The 22,350-nt window shown below is 38.6% G+C and overlaps 1 protein-coding gene across 1 annotated transcript; it reads left to right on the forward strand.

Annotated features, from left to right (window-relative positions):
• The first annotated feature begins 13,683 nt into the window (after window positions 1-13,683).
• On the forward strand, window positions 13,684-15,535 carry LOC111261905 (very long chain fatty acid elongase 4). The gene has a single exon (XM_022835763.2). The coding sequence runs from the start codon at window positions 13,684-13,686 to the stop codon at window positions 14,632-14,634; it is 951 nt and encodes a 316-aa protein (XP_022691498.1). The 3' UTR covers window positions 14,635-15,535.
• Window positions 15,536-22,350: the final 6,815 nt, after the last annotated feature.

The raw sequence follows: 22,350 nt of genomic DNA on the forward strand, positions 1-22,350 counted from the left end.
TATAGTTCCAACAGACAGCTTTCACAAACGGAAGGACTTTACTTAGGGATTATACAATTGTGTATTATGATTGATATAATATTTACCTTTAACGTAGTAGGCTGAGTGAACAATATGTAATGTCGAGGAACTTTGCGATACACAGATTTTACAATGGAGTTAACGAACATGCTTCTAACTTTTGCACCACGACCGATCAAAGCGCCTTGATGACAGAAACTTTTTATTTGCTCTTTAATTCATCAATACCCAAATAGTAAAACAGTTACAATGTTTCAAGTTGCGAATATGTCACACATATATATATATATATATTATAGTAGTAGTAGTAGTAATACTATGATTTAAAAACAAGTAAGGCGTTTTTCATGTACTACGTATGGATTCAATTGAAATACTTAATGGTTTATACAGTAAATGTGTTTCCGTGCGCACGTACCACAAGCAATCGCATGTAAGAAACTAGAAGATCTTAAGAATAGCTATAAACAGTTACTTTACTGATATACTAATTTTTAAAAGAGCAAAAAACTCTGCCGAATACAATTAATTGATTTCCATTAGTCTTCTAACTAGGCTGTCTAAACGTTCCCTGCAACATTTTTATTAAACGTAAACGAAAATGATTATGAGATTCCTATTAATGTAGTGTTTAACGTGAGCCGAGTCACTGAGAAGAAACATAGTTACGAACTAAGTGCACCATATGTTACGCAGTAGAGGTAGTTTTAGTTAAAAAAAAACAAAATATGGTACTACGCACTTGTTCTCTTTTAGACCGATGACTATCGACAACAAACATCGGCGTTGGAAAAGCCAGAATCCCATACGAGCACCAGCTGTTTTTTTCAGACTAGAAGTATACGTAGTCGAAAGCAACATGCACATCATTGTTCCAGGCACAAACCACACTTAACAAATAAAATATAAATCGATTGTAAACCCTCTTGGCAACGCTCATATTTTCTAATAATTTTCATACCGTCATATTGTATATTCAAGGTCGTAAAAGCTGCGCGCTCTCACTGACCTATTGTGTGACCGTTTGTCTTGCTTAGATTTTATAAATTTTGATTGAAATATATAGATACGAAATGTTCATTCTTTTTTCGACAATATCTTTCTACTATTACCTGTTATGGCGTAAAAATACGTCCTAAACTTTTCCAAGATACTACCAAAGATAATTCTCTTTACCTTAATTACATATTGTTTTTAGTAAAAAATGCAAAACTATAGATATATGCATATTACTCTACGTGTTGAACTGGGACATTTTATTTTGGCTTTTAACACATACCTGGGGAGCTACTGCGCACAACTTTCAGTCATTTTGGTCCTTGTATTAGCAGCTGATCTGCATTTTACCTACTGCATGACGTAGTTAAATTTCCAGAGTGATCAGACTATGTCTGCGCGCTAGCTGGAACAAAGGTGAGCTCACACAGAGCCGTGAGCACATTTGTAACGAAATTGGCTATACTCGACATTGATCATTTCGGGACTGATCAACAACAATTAAGCGAAACAAATAACGTTGGGCGTGGTCTCTTCATTCTGACAGGACGTTTTTCCAAAATCAACAGTTTTCCAATATTAGGTAAACCTTTTCTATTCATTAGGCCAAAAAGTTATAGGCACATACAGATCGTCTAAAACGAAAACCTAGTCTAGCTAATTTACAATGTAGACAGCAAATGCTGTGCTTGAGAAGCAAGGTGGCAGAAGAACTGCTAGCTCCTGCGTGATTTAATGGAGGAAAAATTGAATATAGGCAATGGCTAGAACGAAAATGACTGATCAGTCCAGTCGATAGTTGCTGTCGCTGCAAACTATTGTATTCTATCTCTTATACATGCTTGAATGCTTTTCTTCAAATAAAATACGCGATATAGTCGGTCAGGTAACGGGATTTGATGTATCAAGTCCGCCAGAAACATAGTCTTATATCACCAAGATAAAGTAAATATGCTCTGAAATAAGTTGAAACGTTTAGTCAAGCCTACAGTTATCCTCGAAGCCGATGAATAGGTATTAGCCAGAAGTACGGGTCCTCTACACAGTTCAGATTAATAAAACTGTACAGGAAAATTAAGTATCTTTTAGGGCTATCAAGTGTGACTAACTAAGCATAAAATGCAGTTATGTATAGCGCAAGATTTTTAAAATAGTTTAATATAAAAAGATAAATTTTAATCCTGTTTTTTGTTAAACCATTAAAAGTCTATATGAGAAGCTACCTTCTTGTTAGTGGAAGGAGCATGTCCTGCAGACCCATGTATTAATCAAAAATGCCCGTTGTCTGGGGTAGCACATCAGCCGTCGTATATTCAAAACACACGAGTTATTATACTATGTGAAGTTGTTCGAGCTTGATGATCTCAAACATCTGCGTTGCTTGTAACAGCATCAAGGTTTTCAGCAACGTCCATGTTGCGCAAGTCTCGTTTGCTAGTCCCCAATTCGATCGCCGGCTCCCACAACACACGTAAATAGGCCGCATCGATAGAATTCCAAAGGCCCAATCATTATTAACCTATACAAATATGTTCAGCGTACTCTAAAATCCTTCTTGCTCTAAATGGCCATTATCATTTTAAGATCATCGACATAAATGCAAGGTTTGATTCTGTAGTATATATTTTACAGAATCTTAAAAAGAAGAAGAAAATGTAGTGTTTTCTGTTCTAATTTTTCGAGGGCATCTAGTGCATTCACAGTCGGTTTTGGGGAACGAGTAATTGACCCTTTATACAAACCAGCTGTTATTAGCATAAAGTCAGATAGCTAAGTGAGAGATGGGGTCGAGCGCCTATAGAAGGCAACATAGGTACAACGGATTTGTCTAATATTGGCTTTAAGGCACGCTGAAAATCCGTGTACGCTATATGAAGAGGGTAGTTGTCACTGACAATGAGGGTGGCATTGTGGCGACTGGTTTTTTTTTACGAATTTGCACCAAGGGCTGAAGTTTAGATCCTTAAAATTCGAAACAATAGCATTGGAAATTAACCGTTTCATTGCTTTAGGACGAAGGTAAGTTAAGAACTGTTGTTGTCTGAACCCGTTCGCTTACTAGCTTTACTAGCACGGCCATCCATACCGAGCGATACAGTCTGGAGATCCGTCTCCACTTAAGCGAAGGCTGGAGGGCAAAACTGAAAAGCTTTGTCTAACCCAAAGGTACCTTCGAGAATGAAATTACCGACATTAATTCAGTATTGCAGCCACCTTTAGGATTCAAGTCTTTGAATTGATTAATGATGACAATTTGGTACAGATCGCTGGGTTGGAAACAGCCTCTAGGGACCTTAGCGCATGGCAGAGCTGCATTCTCTGGGCTACAAGAGACAGGCTCTCCGTATTGGGTCTAGAAGAAGCAGGTCTGTAGAATCTTGCAAAATCTCCAAGTTCCAGCCAACTCGTATGGGGTAGAGTCCGTTGTTCTTAGTGTGCCTTCTTCAGACGATTCTGCAACGCACGTCAATTGTTCCGATTGCTCAAAACGACAGATTTCGGTTAGCTCATCCTTCACAGACAGACTGGGGAAGTCACCATTAATCTTTTTTCCGGTAAAACTGTAAACTATATACTGTGTTCTATACCAGAAAGTAAGCCCGAGCCTTCTTGTACACCAAGTTGTTAAAAAAAAGACATGCCATCTCGGCAGGATGCTCTACCCCATCAAGTAGTATGTATAATGTAATCGCACTATGAAAGTATTACTTCAGTAGGCGGGTAATGTACAGACGTATGACTTCGAGTGCCCTGCAAATCATGCGACGTAAACTCCACTCGATTTTTTATGAGGGAAATTCAAGAGCAAGATGCATAACAGCAAACTATGGACGACGTAGCTTATGATCCAGATAACTAATAATCCAGTACTTTATTTTTAATCTAGTGAGACTCAAGCGGTGTGATCAAACATTAAGGCTATTCGGGTTAGATCTTTTATAGATAATTAAAATATAATGAAATAATATTCATCTGTGTATGCAGTTATGGGACACAACACCTCCCCATGTCTGCGTAGTTCCAGCGGCCTCCGCACCTTTTGTGATCACCCTAACGTGGAAACTGAAGGTTGAGGCCTGTCAGGTATAAGCGGTTGAGAAATATAATAATATCAAGGGATTCGACAAATGAGTCAAGGAAATTCGACCTTTTTTAATGGATGTATAACTAAGAAGATCTAGTAAAAATGGATTAGGTACCTCTATTAACGGCTTTTCTTTTTAAATCTGATTTGTGGTTCGATTCTATGTGTTTCATCTAAAACGAACTTTGTACAGAGGCACGCGACTTTGCGAGTTAATATGTCTGAAATTCAAGTCATAGGTAAAGTTTCATAAATCCTTTAGAGACATGAAATTTTCGAATTTATGGAGACGAGTTCTAATGTTATCGTCAAATAGACAGACAGGTTATCACGAAACTGTTTTTCATTAAAAAAAAATCGCGGACTCCGAGATTTGGCTTCAAAAAGAATTACTATTTTCATGAAGTGACGATAGTTACGTTTGGATACAACGCTCCATAATTGTTTCTGGAGCTCCATAATTCCGTCGAGAATTAACGTGCGCGGTATTCACCTATAATGTAATAACTTTACGAAAGTTCTGTCCAGCACTCCTCTTTGTTGAGCTAAAGCATTTAGACGTATCCACAAAGCGTTCAGCATGTTCATTAAACTGTAAACACCGTTTCCTGTGATATGTAGTGGCTGCCGTTGACTATAACGAGTAGTTCGCTGAGCTTTGATCATAGCTGTACTCCTTTTAAAGATCCCTGGGCATTTCAAGCGACGTATGCCCTAAGTGAAGGTTGTGAATGTAGTTCAGTTTCCGTTAGGGTTCTTAAAAGCGTCTACGCATTGGCAATAACTTTTAGTAAAAAAGATATATCTATGCCTATCCAGTATACATATCTGTGTGGCGACGTGCAGCATTAGAATGACGGAACCACGATTCAAGTAGCAGTGATGAAACAACTTCCATGAATCGTCAATCTTTACGTTTGTAAATTGCGGGTTAGGAATTTTCCTTTGCTGTTCTCTAAGTACATAATTAATTGCATCGAGTATAAGCTTGAGTTTTTCATTTCTAAAAGATGTCACTCTAATTTCGCGACTTTCCAGAATCTTGGGTTTCGAAAGAATGATGTCGGTTAGCTATAGGAATGACTACATATCCTCCTTCCCTATTACGTGTATATGTGTCGGGGGGTGTCCCTTGCGCAAACTCGGTGATTCGGCGATACTTAATGTTTAACTCGTAGTTCAACAGCATAATCGTCTATCGTTGTGAGCACGAAAATTGCAGCTTTTCTTCAAAATGCAGGGAGCAAGCGGCAACGGTCAGTAAGTAATATTAACGGGTACCTATAACGATGACAAACAGTTGCTTGTTTTTACGTTTGTTTCCGTTAAGATATTGTTGCAATATGACTGCACGAAACCGCACACGCTTGCCCCTCTAGCAACCATTAATAATGGAAGTTTTAGATCGTCGTATATAAGTGGGAGAAAAGTTTTTTTTCAATTCTCTAAAACTTACATGCCACTGTTTGTTATAAATAAATATGTGTTTCTTCTTTATAGAATGTTTCATTAGAAACTTGTACCAAAAGCTCTACAAACCTGTGAGATAAACATGCCATAAAAATGGACCATCCCTACCGTAAAAGATAGTTGAAGTAGGTAGCTGAAAGTAAATAGACGAGTTATCGCCTGTACCTTTTCTAGGACAGATCATCGTTTTATTCTATCTGTTAAAACAGAGTCATTTCTTCAGAAATGCATAGAAGATATCCAGAAGTCTTGAAAAAAGCGCGTTACTGAGCATTCTAATTCGATATCTAGGATCTCGATCGATAGAGCAGGATGTCGGCCCGACTTAGAGACAGTACAAGCGGTGACTCATCTACTTGCTCCGAAGGACATTTTTCAGCTACGCTCTATGCAAACGAAGAATACTAACCTCCATTCAAGACCTCAGAGATTGGTTGCAATTTATCTATCATCTCAGCTCCCCGGTTTTTCTCTTCACGACCGCAATCGGAAAAATGAAATTTGAATGTTCGACCTCCAAACTTCAAAAGCCTTACAAGTTCCGTTTTTGATACAGACAGGCAGTAAGAACTGGCGTTGCCTTGCGAAACCCAAGATTTGCCTCGGTTTTCTCGGAGTTTCTTTCTTATTTAGCGTGTTTGAAAAATTGTTTCTGAAGACTATTTAAGTGTGTGACTCGTGGAAGTAAGGTCGGTTCTTGTGCTTTTGGTAGCTTTAGTTTAAAAAATATCACGAATCGTATTCTTTAATTGACATAAACACACACATTGACATTCCCTACTCCCATCCCCTAGGTGGATTCCTCGTTAGAGTTTTTGTGTGAGTTGGATCGAGTTTTGGTTTGTTCAGCTGTTCCCAGTCCTTAGGTCTTCATACATGATGTGAGGTCGCTACAAATGTCACCCATTTACCCTCTTATATTCGTTCCATTAATCAAAACATTTCCGTGCGTTCGAATCGTTGGCAGAAAATAAAATGTTGGCCTTTTCCACTTTGGTTCGTCGTGCTTTTTTCAGATATTTGAATCTTCCGTGAACAGCAGCGTTCTTTGTCTGCGCGACGATGACATACTGGATCCACGTTTTCGAAACGGACAATCACGTGAATGGTGCTGGTCTTTACGTTCGGGACAGGGCTCGACAGCTTGATGATATAAGCAGTCCTTTTTAAAACAACGTGACATTCCTACAACTTACGTTTCTTGAGTCCTTACTAGTAGTCCTTGTGTGAAAGAGGCAAGGTGAAATCTAGTGCTTTCTTTGCGTGCTGATGTGGTTCCTTCAGTACAGTTACCTTCCTTTCCATTAGAGCGATCTGGCGAACACCCTATCCTGGACATCTTAGACCACACACCCCTATTAGGCGCTTCATCTGTGTATCATTTGTAAGATATTAGTCATCTTTGCCAGTTGACGTAATTTGTTCACAAGTCTGCTGTGTCCTCACAGGCACAGCAAATCAACAGAAACCTGTAATGCACCGCAAAATGCTCGCCATATCGTTTGGGTATCTCAAATCTGACGTGACGTTTTTTGTCGGGTCCATTGATTATCATCCTTACGCGGTCCGCTGTTGCTAGAGAGGCACAGTCAAATTTCAGGCTATTCTCGTAGCGACTAAGCCGACGGCCAAAGGTGACACCATACTTCGGACATCGCCAAACTTGGGAATTCTAGTTGCAAAATTTACTGCCGTCTTATGTTTTTTTAAAGTATGTAATTTTTTTGTATGGCAGGTTATGTATTTGGTTCTATAATTGTATCTAAAAGTTGCGACTATTGACAGTGTAAAAGTTTTGGTTGGCAAGCGGACTTATAGTGACATGGAAATTTATCAGTGTGCTTACACAGATGGTCTGACGAGTACAGTTAGGCTGTTCTTGTTCCATTAGAATTATTTGTGAAACGGTCCCTCAGAAATAATTTTGGAATTTTTTGTGTCTCCTCGTCGCTAATTGATATGGTCCGCCCAACGTATATCCTATATATAAGATACTAGATTGAGACCCAGTCGTTTCCCTCTGGAGATGATTGTGCATGGAGCCTATTCAGCCAGATCGTTTGTATATAATTCAGATAGAATGAAATTAGATTTTTGTATATATACGTTTGTGGAATAGGACAGTGGTTGAGCTTGCGGAAACGTCCGTCGCTAGTTCAAAGATAGGGCCAGATCTGTGCGAAAAAGGCTGCGAGAAGCGAATAGCTGCCATAAAAAAAGCCAAAGAAGCTTAATAATAATAATAATTAAGTTAATGATATACTTTAGGTAAAATCTTAGATGTATAAAGTTTCTAATAAAGAGATATCTATGCGAACTCATTTAGTCATCATTTTAAGGCGTCACTTCCGACCAGATTGCCATTTCTTTATTATGAAAAACATTATTTGAGAGTTAAAAAAATAAATAAATATATTGGAATAAATTGTCAACTTGGATAACAGTAATTGCTATCATTATATCAATGTGAATATGGAAATATGAAGAAGACACATAGGCTATTTAAAAGATTAGCTAGGTTATACCTAACCATATAACTCTAATTCTAGATAGATTAGCTACTAATGGGCTTTAAAGATAATGGTATTTTTCTTTTTGAAGTTAAACTGAATGGGTTTATGCAGTAGAAACCACAGAAAAGTCGGCAAGAATCAGCATTGAATCAAGTGAGCAATGTTGCCCAGTAGAAAGGCCCCGATGAGAAAGAAAAAGCCACTTTTCTCTACAGCTAAATATCGTCCAATTGGGGCGAGCTCAAATATATTTTAGATCTCCCATCGGCGTATTATCGCATTCTCCAATCGTTGGCAAATGATATTAACAATAGTACATTGACATCAAAAACCAAGCAGTAATTGAACGATTGATTCAAAACTCTTGCTGATGGAAAAAAAATACATGCCAAGCCTAAACAAATGAATTAGTCGAGGCACAGAAAGTCATAAAAAGAAACGGCGGGTAAATACAAATTTTTTCTGTTGGGTATTATGTTGAATTCAAAGATGTTGCGAAGTCTCTGACAGACTCCATATTCTCGTTGGCTTTGTCAGCTCATACCAATGAAAATACTAAATCATCAACAAATATTGCTTCTGTCTGAGCATTATTGCCAATCCGCCCGCGCCTCTAATCTGTATTATCTTCATCGTTGCTAGCTTAGAATATATCGAACGTGTTAATCAGTGATGAAGACCAAGATGAACTTTATTGGCCGCTAGTCTAATATCTTCCTTATAATTAGTATAAGCAAATATCGCGACCAGCGCGCTCTCCTCTTGTTTTTTCTAAAGCTCAATTATTGCGACCATCCATCACAACACGTCAGATGATCATCCACAGAAGACACTATTACTGATATTGTCTGGTAAACTAGAGTCAACGTTCCTGGAGTTAGGAAAGCGTGGCTGAAATCAACCAAAACAAATGTCGATGCTTTCATAAGCGTAGCAATTGTGTATTTACGGTATGAAAAACGTATGCTCCAGAACCGTGTACTTGATGTCAATGATCACGAAATCATTTTCTACATTTCTATCAATTCTGATAATTATTAGAAAATATTATTTGCCGATTGAGAGTATGAATCTGCAAGCGTTTCCCTGTTTGGTAATATCGATTTAAGCAGCTCTTAGTATTGGGTTAATGTCTCTGTAACACTCTGCCCTCGCGGCAGTCTACATACCGCCGCGTCGGCGGAATTGATAGAGCGCTACGCTTATCCCATATAACTTTTAGGGATAACTCAAAATTGCATTTAGGTCCTAATGCTCGCTACCCCAAATGATGCACTTTTTCTTCTCACTATTTTATAGACTCGTTCAGATTATCCAACTCGCTCCACAGGCCATAACGCCCCTCTTAATACGCGATTTAGACTAGACAATAGGAGCAACCCATCTGCATAGCGTAACATCATGATTGACTTATGTTGATGTAGGCAAATCTGCACGCAAATTTTTATTATTATAACGCGATATTGAACTGTCCTCCATCCAAAATCGTGTACGGCTATGAGTAGAGGGGCTGTTTTGTTAGTTTTCTTCTCAAGTAAATTTAGCAAATGTGTTATCGGTATAATACGATTGTTCGTGACACACATTCATGTTGACTGCGATTTGGTACGCAGCTACTAAAAGGAACACAAGTAGAAACTAATGTTGTCGTTTTATTCACTACAGGCAGTTTATTTTCGATGTTAACAACATACACAGTTGTGTAAAAAACAAAAAAACAAGAGTTCTATATTAACCCGTGCTATGCATGTATACGTACTGAGAGATCGAGCAGGTGTTAACAGCTTTTCAGTTAGATAGCTATAAAGTCAATATTTTTAGGCAATGCCGCATCGGGTCGGCGCCAGCGTCATTTCAAAGTTCAAATTTAACAGTGGTAGACAAACTGAAATTGTCAGAATGCTCTTAGCCAGACTTACATAGAGCACCTCGAAGACGAGCAAAATTTCCGCAAAAAAATCGGTTTACCATACAATGTGATCGCGACGAAGGCTGCCCAAGCCCATGAAAAATTGCGCTGTCTATGGTTAAGAAGCGTTATCGGACGAAACCAAAGATGATTCAGCCCTTTTCATTCTAAGGATTTCGATGTGAAAGAAGACTGACTGACTGACTGACTGACTGACTGACCGACCGACCAATTACGCAAAACATTGATGAAATTGTTACGAAAGTTGGGCAAGATCTACGCCTAAGTAGATATGACATCGCCAAGGAAGTAAATATTCATCACCAAACGCTTAAAGCTCACTAGAAAAAAAAAAAGCTCGATATTTGAACGCCACAAAAAACCTACTCGATTGTATTTTTCCGTCTAGAAAACTCTATCGAAATCGGGCCGCCTCTGAAGTGAAGACAGGCTACGTAGTCTGTAGCAAAGCCCGGGCTGGCACCAACGAAAAAATGATGCCATGTATTTGGTGGGATTGAAAGAAATTTGTACATTATGAGCCGCCGCTGCTGCTGCTGTCGCTTGCCAAGACAATTGATCAGGAAGAGTTCGATTATCAGCAACTAACAAGATTACAACAAGCCATTGAAAAACATCAACCGAAATCCTTGAGCAGGACCTTCGTCGTCCTACACCATGATAATGTTGGGTCCCATACATCTTTAGCTAGCCGGAAAAATTGAGGGAAGTCGAATAGGAAATTTTAACCCATCAATCGCATGGTGTTCGTTTCAGTCTCCGCCAAGCTTTCTTCACGGTTCTAATATGGCTTTGATGGCCGGAGACGGAAATCAAATTTTTCTCTCAGAAGCCAACAATGTGATCGTTACTAGAAAGGTTAGAGAGATACCACTTTATATCCAAATGCTAACTGGATTGGGTGTGTATATGTTGCATAGTACAATGAGGAGCTTGTACAAATCGAAATACGAATGTAACTAGTTAGTTTCTTCTTGGAATAAATTTTAGCTCACATTGAATGAACGTTACAAGTTACACGGTGAAAAAGTAGCCCTCAGAGGGGTTTTGTTGCTAAAGAGAATCAGGAATAGAGAACATTTGGGTATAGTACCCGTGGCTAGATTTAACAGAACTCAAACTCACACCGGTCACACAGGAATTTTTAATGATATTAGTCATCATTTTATTTTGATATTATCATCGTGGGTCGAACATCACCTGCTCATCGGAAAACGGGCGTTTGGCGTAAACTATCGTTGATCTGTACAGCTTTCCTTCTGTTTCGGTAAAAGTCGTTTTGCTACAGTCTGCATATATGTGGTCGAAATGAATAGCGTACGTGTCTGTATAATTATGTCAATCGGACCTAGTCAAGGGCAATGGCCAATAACTACCTCCATTGAACAAACTGATGTTTTCTGCATTTCAAACTGATGCAATTCTGCATGGTTTTTTTTTTTCTTTTTAAGTTCATGCGGTGTCATTGGATTCAACCATGCATAAGGTTTCCACCCACACAGCGTCGGTTATTACCTGTTCGCTTAGTGGCAGCCATGTTTGTTGTTTACTATAACTATATTATGCACATGCAATAACCTGAGAAGCCGTTTCGGCCGCGTACCGGTATCGAACACAGGGATCTTTGAAAGCGATTTTAAAACAATCCAATTTAGTAGAACGTGTGTAAGGAAATATGCACTTATATTCCTTGACCCGTGAGAGAACACAAGTCAAGATATTCTATACACGAATGAGAATAGATTGTTGTCTTTCATTAAAAGAAAAACATCAACATCGCTGATTTTCAGGACGACTGTCGACGGATTCAGTGAGATAAGATACGTAAAAACGTACTCATTTTACATATGTCCGTGTTTATATTTTTGATGAGCGCACTGTAAACATAAAAACACATAGCCAATCAGCGACTATTTCAGCCATTGCTATGTATAAATTTAGCGAGTTTTTAGTAACGAAAGAGCAAACAGCAATCGCTGTACTATTAAAAAATAAGACCGATTTTCTGTCAACTATGCTAGTGTATTAAATAGTAAATTTAGTCAGATTTTTCCCTTACAAAAAAGGGCCACATCTATCGGCAAAGAATTGGTACCATTTTTAAGAACATTAAGCGTTTTATAGATTTTTTATCAGTGCTGGATTAGGCTTATTATATAGAGTTTGGTTGGGGCGGGCTTGGAAGCGTCTGTGTTATGAGTGATATGTTTATTAATAACAAAAGCTATATATAAAACAAGCAGTTTCTGTGATTAACTGTCTATAACTTCGTGTATTCGAGTTGTTCAATGGACTGTCTGCAACTGGTTGAGGCTTATATTCATATATATATATATATATATATAGCATTGATAAATATATAATTCAGTCTTTAGATAGTATTTCATAACATAAATTATCCATAGTAACTTGGTATATATGCGGTTCATTTACATGATTTGTGTCGAACGCACAGTGCGGCCTAGAGGATAATACAATTAGACAAAGTCAAAATGTCGGTAAAAACCGTTCGTCAGCTTTATCGCACATCTGGACTCCACCGTCAACGCTGAGCAATTTCTATCAGTCTCCGTGCAGTTCGAACAGTAAAAAATTACCATTAGTCCGACTAGAAAGACTAAAAGTTTTTCAGCACCCTATCCTGCTTCCTTATAAAGGAAACACGATCAGGTCGTAGCGTCTGTAAGCCCTGCACAATAAGAACTCCGATATTCTAGGAAACCCCCATCATAAGCTAATAGATCACCACAAACATGTCCATACGTTATCACGGTAATCCCAAAAATTGTAATTAATGAACACAAATGACTTTCACAAGCTAAATCACACTTATAGTATAACCCCAAAAAAAAAACGGTACCGTTCCTCTATGTTTGCGCATGCAATACAGGCCCGAGTTTAAGACCATTCGTTTGTTCTGGTGAACAAGAAATATTCCCTGAAACAGCGTAATGAACACAGTTTCCATGCAACATATAGTAACGTTTGCAGAAGTAGCGCTATGGTTATGAAGACGAACTTAGATAACATAGAAGATATAGTATAAATAATGGGACGTTCCATGGGACAGGCAACGGCTAGTCTATCCAATACCAGGCAAGTAAAAAATATGTTTTTCGTGAACTAAAAGGCCCTATTAGGCTGAACTATTCTATAAATTGCCAGATTAAACGCGCGGAGAACAAGCTCAGCTCCTAAAATATTAACAAAATATTATCTAAATATGCTACATTCATTAATAGTTTTCTAACAATTATACTGCATCTGTCTTCTAACAAGCCGTACGTGGATATTGCGCAATGTTGAAAGCCAATGAACAAAAAAGTTTAACGACAAGCAAACCATCTCACGATATCTAAAGGTCAATACGGCACGTTAGTCGCATGCATCAGCACCAAACAGTCGTGCCAGACTAAGAGTCAACCTGAATCCGTGGCAAGGGCTCACGGGTGTCCGACGAATGGAAAGAAGAAATTAAGGGGAATACCGTTCGCCAGACTGATACTTGACTTTGCTCTGTTCAACGCCTAGACGAGCAGCAGAAGGACGTTAGCAACTGACCGATAGCGTCTGCAGAAATTGAAGTGCCTTTCCGTCTGATCGAAGCATTTGATAAATACATAGTGCTGAAAGTTAACAACAAGCTAGTTGTTCTTCATTTTAACCGGATGGCAAATCTGGAGTTCCCCTTAAGTTTGCCAGAGATGGCAACGTATGTGTACGACCGCCTGGACCCGAGGACCAAAGATTGGCCTCTTATAGGAAACCCGCTGTTCCCACTTGTAGTCTGTGGAGGTTACCTCTGGTTTGTATATGGATTAGGGCCTAAGCTCATGAAAACCCGTGACGCACTTGATTTACGCTGGGCTATTCGATTGCACAACTTATTTATGGTAGTTTCAAATGCTTATTTTTTCTGCGCGTTCCTGTCCAACTCGTATTTAGCCAACTACAACTTCTGGTGCCAAGGGATGATGTACGCAACAGATTTGAATAGTCTTCGGATTGTTAGCCTCGGATGGTGGTATCTTCTTGTGCGGTCACTTGACCTTCTGGATACAGTATTTTTCGTGTTACGTAAGAAGTTCAGCCATGTAACTTTTCAACATGTGTCTCACCATTTTTGCTGCATTTTCTTTGGTCACATCTGGCTCTCACTGGGCATGGATGGCCAAAGCCTCTTCGGACTAAGTGTCAACTCTGCGGTTCATGTAATAATGTACATGTACTATTTTTTGGCATCATTTGGATCTCATATGAAGCCGTATCTGTGGTGGAAAAAATATTTGACAGTTATTCAAATATACCAACATTTTGCTGTGATCGGCCACGGACTCATCCCACTATTCTATAACTGTGGCTATCCAAAGTTCTTCATCTACTTAGCTTTGCCTCAGGGACTGTTGGGACTTGTCCTGTTTTTGAACTTCTATGCGCTTACATACACTGACAAAAATAGGTTTTTCGATATCTTTTCTACTTCTGTTTGTATCCTAAGCGACGACAACGACCCAACAAAACCCTACAAATCAAAGGCGTCTTTCGGAAACTACAAGCACCAGCAAATCAAAAGTGAAGCTGAAGAAGAGTTATTAGATAAAACGAAGAAAATGTCTTAATTGGAGTATGAATACTTTGTGTGTGTACGCGCACGTGCTACATTATAGAATATTTACGATAAGACCTCAAATCTAAAAAGGAGCCACATGCTCGACTGTCGTAAAAAGACACGCTAATTACCGTAAGCGTTCCTGTCGTTTGGACTAGAACTCAGTATTTAACAAATGAAGATAACTTAATACGAAATGGTTGTATCTTACGGGCTAAGGCTTCAATCGTGACACAGTATCCATAGATCGAACAAAATTAGGTTCAGTAACACACATTACTTGAATCTATCCCTATTCATTTATTAGTTCCGGAAGTAAAGCTTTCTCCACATTATTTTGCTTTCAATAGTCCTTCCAAGCTTCTTTCACCAAGCTATTTACATACGACATTACGCTGCACCTTCGATTTTTTGCAGTAAAAAAATCATTTATATAGGATCTTAATATTAGTTACTACGCTAAAGCTAAACATTGAAGATTCTGCATAAGTTCTAATTTGTTGGCTAGATAATAAAAAATTCTACGTTCGCCAGTTAGGTATTACTTTAGACAGCTAAAATCAGATTTGTCGGGATCCGAACCAAAACGACCGTAAGTGCTGTTTAACTGTTACCACAAAAAATGCTACGCACTGTTACAGTCTACATCGGGTACTAGGTCGATCTCATGAACTGCATTCATTTAATAAACGAATGGGAGTAATTACCGTGTATATATTAGGGAAGATGCTGTAAGAAGAATAACCTACTCATTAGACCTTAATGTAATAAAGGCCTTATACAGACTTTCAAGCTTTCGGAGCCTATTCCACAGTTTTCAAGACAAAACTGAAAATAGATAGCGTTTTTTTGATCCCTACTAAATAACTGAACTTCGATAGATCGACATCAGATATTTTTAGTATTGTTTTTTCCAGAGTTCTTATAGGTACGCTTATATGTAATAATTATAATTATTATTAACTATAATTTTTAGACTAGGTTTTTCTGAAGTTTAGCTCACTAGGTATTTCAAAATGAAGTTTTTAGTATCAATATGACGAAAATTGTCCCATTTTAACAGCAATTGCTTGCCATGTCGGCTTGCAATAGAGGTCACTATAAGAGTAGGTGTGCTAAATTGGTACGGAAGGTTTCATACTGTTCCATTCACCGAGACCCGAGGAACTGCAGTACATAGGACCAGCGTCGTTCTCATAAAGCTCAGTATTTTAGGAAGAACCTAAAAATAACCGTTTTAATATTCGTACTGAAATTTTCTCAATTGTTTTTTTTTTTACAATAGCGAAATTTTAATACATTCAGACCAAACCACTCTGACATTTGTTGAGAAACGGCATTCATACGATGTTTTAATCCCTTCACTATGGGCACACAACGGGCATATTGTAGTGGGTTATAAAGTAACACTCGATAAGCAGTTCGTCAGTGAAAATTTACGTGACGTAGCCTCCTATACGTTTTGTTAATAGAAAATTTCAACATAGATCGATTATGATTTCATCCATATCGCAAAGTTTACGTTAGTGTTGTTTTCATTTAACGTTTTAAATCTACGTCAAAATGAACGCGTGCAGATAAACTCTACAAGGCCACGAGCCGCCTCGTCAGTGTCAAATGGAAATAATAGTTGTACTGATAAATCAATAGAGGATTTTTACTCGATAAAGTAGATATATTAGGAAATATTTTTCCTATTATGTAATACTTGAACATGTACCGATAGTGTGTGATGACGGTTTTTCCGCGAGCGAACCATATATTTAACGTGGAAATGCCTTTTCCGCCTAATCAGTAGTTGGTGACGGTTGTGATGAATAGGAAGCAATGGAGCTGCACAGTAACGGGAAAAGGTGTAACACATTTCGGTCACATCTCACTACTAGAACTACTTTCCAATTTTATATGTCCGTATAATGTTTGAAAAGTGTGATGAATTCCCGTGCTAATAAACCAGTGAACAGATGTACTCGTTTTTTCAGTCCTGTGTTTCATTGCTCTGTTCGTCCTATAACGTTATCAAAGGCTGACCGCAATAACGTCCCTGTGCTAAGGAAGAACTCCGGCGGACCGCGAATCTACTAAAACAAATTTAGTGTAGTGGAAGCCGGATATATCTGCAAGGTACAAGGTGATCCCACTTCATGGACGAATGCCTAAAGACAGTATCAAGTGTAAAAGAGAAAGATATATATCTGTATTAAGGCTGTCAAACTTTCGCAATGCGATTGTTTATCTGTTTGAGCTATGGGAAAAACATTTCTTTACAGTTAGATGTTATTAAACGATGCCTAAAGTTATTCGTTGAGATTAAGATTGATGAACGTTAGCTGCGAAACGCGCCGCACCGATTTGAAGCCGTTGTTGCGGAGCGAATTCTAGAATTTTGAAGCATCTTGCACACCTAACTATAACGTAGCCGTCTACGAGAAAGCCCACCTTACCAATGGAAAATTTTCCGAGTACATCAATACAAAAAAGTTACGTACGGGCATAGTAGTTCCCGTGCCGAGTATATTCAACAAGCAATTCAGGCTCAGATTTGAGCAATCTACATGTATGTTATCAATTTTCGAAAGGTTCAAACCTACGCTGAAATTACCCTACCATTGTAAAATGCTCTCAAGACTATTTGCATTACCTAGTATATTATAGGTGATCAAACGGGACTACATTGATGAGCAACTAGTAGAAATAATCAGCTTGTAGAATAGAGAATGTTCAGCAGTAATACGTAATCTTTTAATATGAGTTTATACATATTTTTGAAATTTAGTTTCTAAAACTAGGTTCGATGGTTTTTTCTTTATTATGTGAAATGATCGACCGTGGTAAATAACATAAACAAATCAACCATGGGCAAATCCTGTGAACGCATGTACATTTTATTCGAACTATTAGAAGATACAGACCCTTGCACCAAAAACACGGTATAGCTGTAGAAATCTCTTACACTTTTATCGAATTATAAAATAAACCGACGTTGAATAGATGTTCTCGAATCATGTATTTATGTAAGGGGTTATAGAGAGTTAATGACTGTGGAATACACCTATCGTTAACGCTATTGCAATTATCTTCTACATCAATAGGAACAACACCAGGAAAGCAAAGTTAGCTTCAAGTTTTTGGGTCTATTTAGAAATGCACTGGGCTTTTGTGGGGTTTAGGTCGAGATCATTTAAAGAAATCACAGGCATCAATCGAGAAATTTGTTTTACTCATAGATTATCGATCATCGTTCATTCCGTTTTCGGTAACCTTGAATTGCCATACTGAGCAGGGCCATTAAGAACGAGTATGAATTTCGCTAGTTTCTCCAAGTTGGTTAACTATTAACTTCGTGGCAGAAGCTTATGTCAAATGATAAACATCTCCGATAAAGTTTTGCTTTATATTATTTGTGGCCCGCCGATTTATACAGCAAAAACATTATGTTTGCGTCGCGTGAGCAGGTAAGATCCAATGAAGAGGATTGTGATAGACTCAGATGGAGCAGGGTCATGCTTCTGAATAAAATCGACTCGTTTGTGGTTTAGGATGCATATTGATTCCGCCAGCCCGGTAAATACCAGATGTACCAAATGGTACTCATTCGAAACGGCCGAATGTGATCGATGTCAACCCAACAAGAGCCCATGCCTTTACCCTCTATGTGCATCAAGTTCTTTTTCTATCTAGTTACCCGAAATTTTCACTCTCCGATAACGGGCGGCTGTATACTGCGAGCGTACTTGAGATATTTTGTTGTGAACGTTACCGCTATTCCAGCCACAATTGAACATGCGAAACGTTTTGCTGGTACCACCAAGCCGGACATTGTTGACCCTTAAAGAACACGACTCATTACAGATGTTCCTAATGTGTCATAATACGCAATGATAACGGGTCTGAATGGTTAGACATCTGCTGAAACGTCAGGCACGCATTAATCTTTGTCTAAGACGAGCAAAAAAATCCTAACCTATCCGATAGATAAGAAACAATAGAGCGCATCCATCTGACGGCGGACAAACGACGAAGCCGATTTGGAACTGTATCACAATATGTGAAAAGCTTAGTTCGGTTCCTTCCAGAAGCCCGTGTAACGGGTGCGTGTTTGAAAATGGCATGCCAATCGGTGAAGTACCCGTTAAAACTCACTTGCATCTAATGAACATTCCTTTGTGAACTTTAGAAGCTACAAAAAATTTATTTGCATCCAATCAAGCAATCCGAGAACAATGAGAAAAACTTGTCGAGAGTGGCCGACCATGTCCCAAGAGCGCCTTACAAACATAGATTTTTTCAGTAACAGAAGCAACATGACTACCGCCTACTGGGCAGCAATGGAAACGAACTTTCATGGGTAGTAGAATTAGCATCGAGTGACCTAGTCTCTTAACAGACAGAAAGTCGTCATTTTGTCACAGTAGCAGGAATAATTGTAATAAAAAGTGGTTTTACTTGTGTAGTAAATATGTAGTAAGGACACCCCAATATAGTTTCTAAGGATGCAATAAAATATTCGGATATGAACCCGTAGCTAGTGTATTTTAGTCATATGTTAACGATAACATAGTACTAGGGTAATTCTAGCTATGTCAGTAATATGTCCCGGTATGTCCTACCACAATTATGTCCAGTTAATATGCACATCAATTTTCGCAACCAGCAACACCATTTTAACAAACATGAGATGAGGACCCAATGACCTTCAGGCCATTCTGAATTATATATATAATAACACTAATATACATATTTAGAAAATATTCCAAATGTCTGTCTCAATCATTACAGCTCATTCTAACTATTTCATCGTGCAGTATAATTAAAACAGTAACTAGAAAGCCTCGATCATCATTTTGCTATTAACTTGTTTAGGGTTCAAATATTAGCCTTTGACGACCCGCATTTTGAGCACTAACTTTCACCTTTACAGAATCGTTGCTATGTCTAGGTAAGTTTTAACAAAAACACGATTATCATATTAGGTGGCCCGCGTGATTCGCGGACCTGCATGCCCCAACATCGAGCTTAAATAGCAAATATATTAAGCTGGCAAGTATAATAAGCTGGTTTCACCTGTAGCCTCGTACCTACCGATTAGGGTAAAGAGAAAAATTTTATCGCTTAAAAAAATCTGGCTTTATTTACCGCATCGATGCCGCTACCTAGCTAAAGCTCGACTTGACAGCGCCATGATGGCGGTAACAATGGCTAAAGTAGAGGACAATTGCCGTACATATGAATTTGTAAGTTAAAAACGACACGAGGCAGCTATATTTTCTACACTGTATTTAACGGAGTTTTCGATAGCTTGGCATTTTATATTTTTCTCATCAAAAACGCTAATTTTACTAGAGTTTTATGCTGTACATATGTATGCTACGGTTCGTATTTATGATCGCACCTAGTTAACAATTGCGCGAACGAGACCATTCGTTTGGTGGGTGTTTCCGCAACGGGGTAACTATAACACATATGTCCATATCGTCATACTTTTGCAGTCTGCGAGATTTTTCTCTGTCATCACATGGATGCTTGTTGCAGGCAACGAAAATTTAAAGTTTCCCCCGTGAAATTAGTTGCGACAGATTTTATGTTTAGCAAAGAAAAATTGTCATAATGGATCTTGATTGACTTTGAGTATGCGAAAATAGCTCGCCGATACTAAACATCTACTTGGCAGTAAATGTTTACATTTAGTAAGTAAAATGTTTTAACCCGAACAGATATCCATTCTTCTCACTGGAGGGGTCACCATATTTAGTAAGTAGCCTAACGTCACATTTCGAAGGAGAATGAACAGTGTTTCGCGCGATCCGCTTCCACGATTTCCGTAAGCCTTACATAACCCATCACTGCTTTATTAGGAAATGCTTGAGACCCAGAGGTATCAACGCTAATTCGTTTCTCCAGCTAGCTTTTTTGAGAGAAGCTCTTATAGTAAAATGTGACATTTGGGCATATAAGTGACGAAAAAAAAAACGTATCATCCAAAGTCACAGTCGTGCTTGTATTGCGCCAGTCAGTACTTCGAACGAGCTCCCTACACGATATGTATCAGCAGCTAAAATCGTCTTTTTCGGCTTCTGTGAGTGTCAGATACTTGAAACAGTTTAGTTTCATAAAAAGTAATCATTCTCACCATTTTCTTCTAGAAGCATTTATAAACCGGGCTGGCTAGTCGCTCCCAGAGATTTCATCTGAAATCAGGCTGGAAAGTTGTGTAGGACATGAGTAGCAGCGCGTATTTGACGATTCAGCCTATTTTTTTTTCTAATTGTAATGTATATTATGATAGTATATATGATGTGTTTTACTTTACTTTAAATCTGTGTTTTTTTTTTGACAATACACCTAGCTTTAGTTTATGCATGTATTGCTTTCATGGCTCACAATTTTCGGTAGCCAAAATTATTTTTTTCGAAATTGCATGGTTTGCTTGAGGACTATGTACTTGTAGAGAAGCGAAAAATTAATCTAAAATTCGTCTCGCTCGATCGTCAGACAATAATCAAGACGGATTACCTGCCCGCCACCGTTAATCGGCCTTAGATACGTGAGAATATGTTGATCGCCCCCAACTTATACTTGTGAACGTACACAATTTTCGCAATTGTGTATAAAAGTTATCTTGTTTTAGGGCCTGGGTTCATTAGACAAGCGACCAATATGTCTGAAGCTGATGCAGCTGTAGCTGTTATGAAAATACTTTAATTAAAAAAAAAAAATTTGCTTGCCTTTGTTAGACAATTAGAACAGAAAAGCCGGCCGGGCGGCTGGCTGGCTGGCTGGCTGGCTTTCAATGATATAGATAAACCACAAGTGATAATATTGATAAAGCAAGTTTTTTCATAATCGAGAAATAGGCTTTTTCCCATTGACCGAAATGATCTAGTTCTTGTGATCCATTGGACGACTTCGGGAGTAGATGTTCGAATCTGTGGGTGATACAACTTTCTTTTACAAATCTAGTATCTTACTATATCTTCGATATGTTTCAGTTTGCTGGGAAGAATTGCTACTAGCATATATGGCAGCTAGTTATGAGCATATCGTACCTCAAACAATGCTAGTCTGTAAATGCATTGCTTTCCAAGCGCGCATCACCCATGTCAGGAACAAGTACCGAACGCTGTGAGGAAATTCAACAAGGCATCGTTGGCACGCTATTGACACGTGTAGCTTTTGTTTAGTAGGAAAAGGACCATTCTAGTCGGGTGCCGAGTACATGCATGTATAGGAATTAGGTGAACCAGATCGAGGCACATTTACCATGCATAAATTTACCACTGGCCTCGGCAGATAATCAAACGCGCATCGGGTTTTGACATCGAAGCTTATTGTTTGATATGACTCTGTCGAACGCTCCATTACAGGATACCATTGCGCTTTCTGCCTGTCGGTATATTTGATGCTGATCCTAAGCTTGTGCAATGATGATGGTTAGTACATGGCGTGTACTACTGTGCCTGCCAAAATAGAGAAAGAGAGAGAGAGAGAGAGACGGGGTGAGGGACAAGAGGCACTATATTTATACGTGCGAGAGCCGCCATCAACAGCAACAGCAAACAAGCAGCTCGTTGTTACCCATTTTTGCCAACACATCTATAGTGAACATGGGTCTAGTGAACATGTTGCTGTATGTCCAGATTTTCTTAAGGCCTTAGGTCTCTGCGTCCTTTCGCGTATGTATGTTCGACTGTGATTTGACTACAAGTAGTGTCGACGGTTGTTTTAC

This window comes from Varroa jacobsoni, unplaced genomic scaffold (genome assembly GCF_002532875.2).
Source record: "Varroa jacobsoni isolate VJ856 unplaced genomic scaffold, vjacob_1.0 scaffold_612, whole genome shotgun sequence".
Lineage (NCBI taxonomy): Eukaryota > Metazoa > Arthropoda > Arachnida > Mesostigmata > Varroidae > Varroa > Varroa jacobsoni.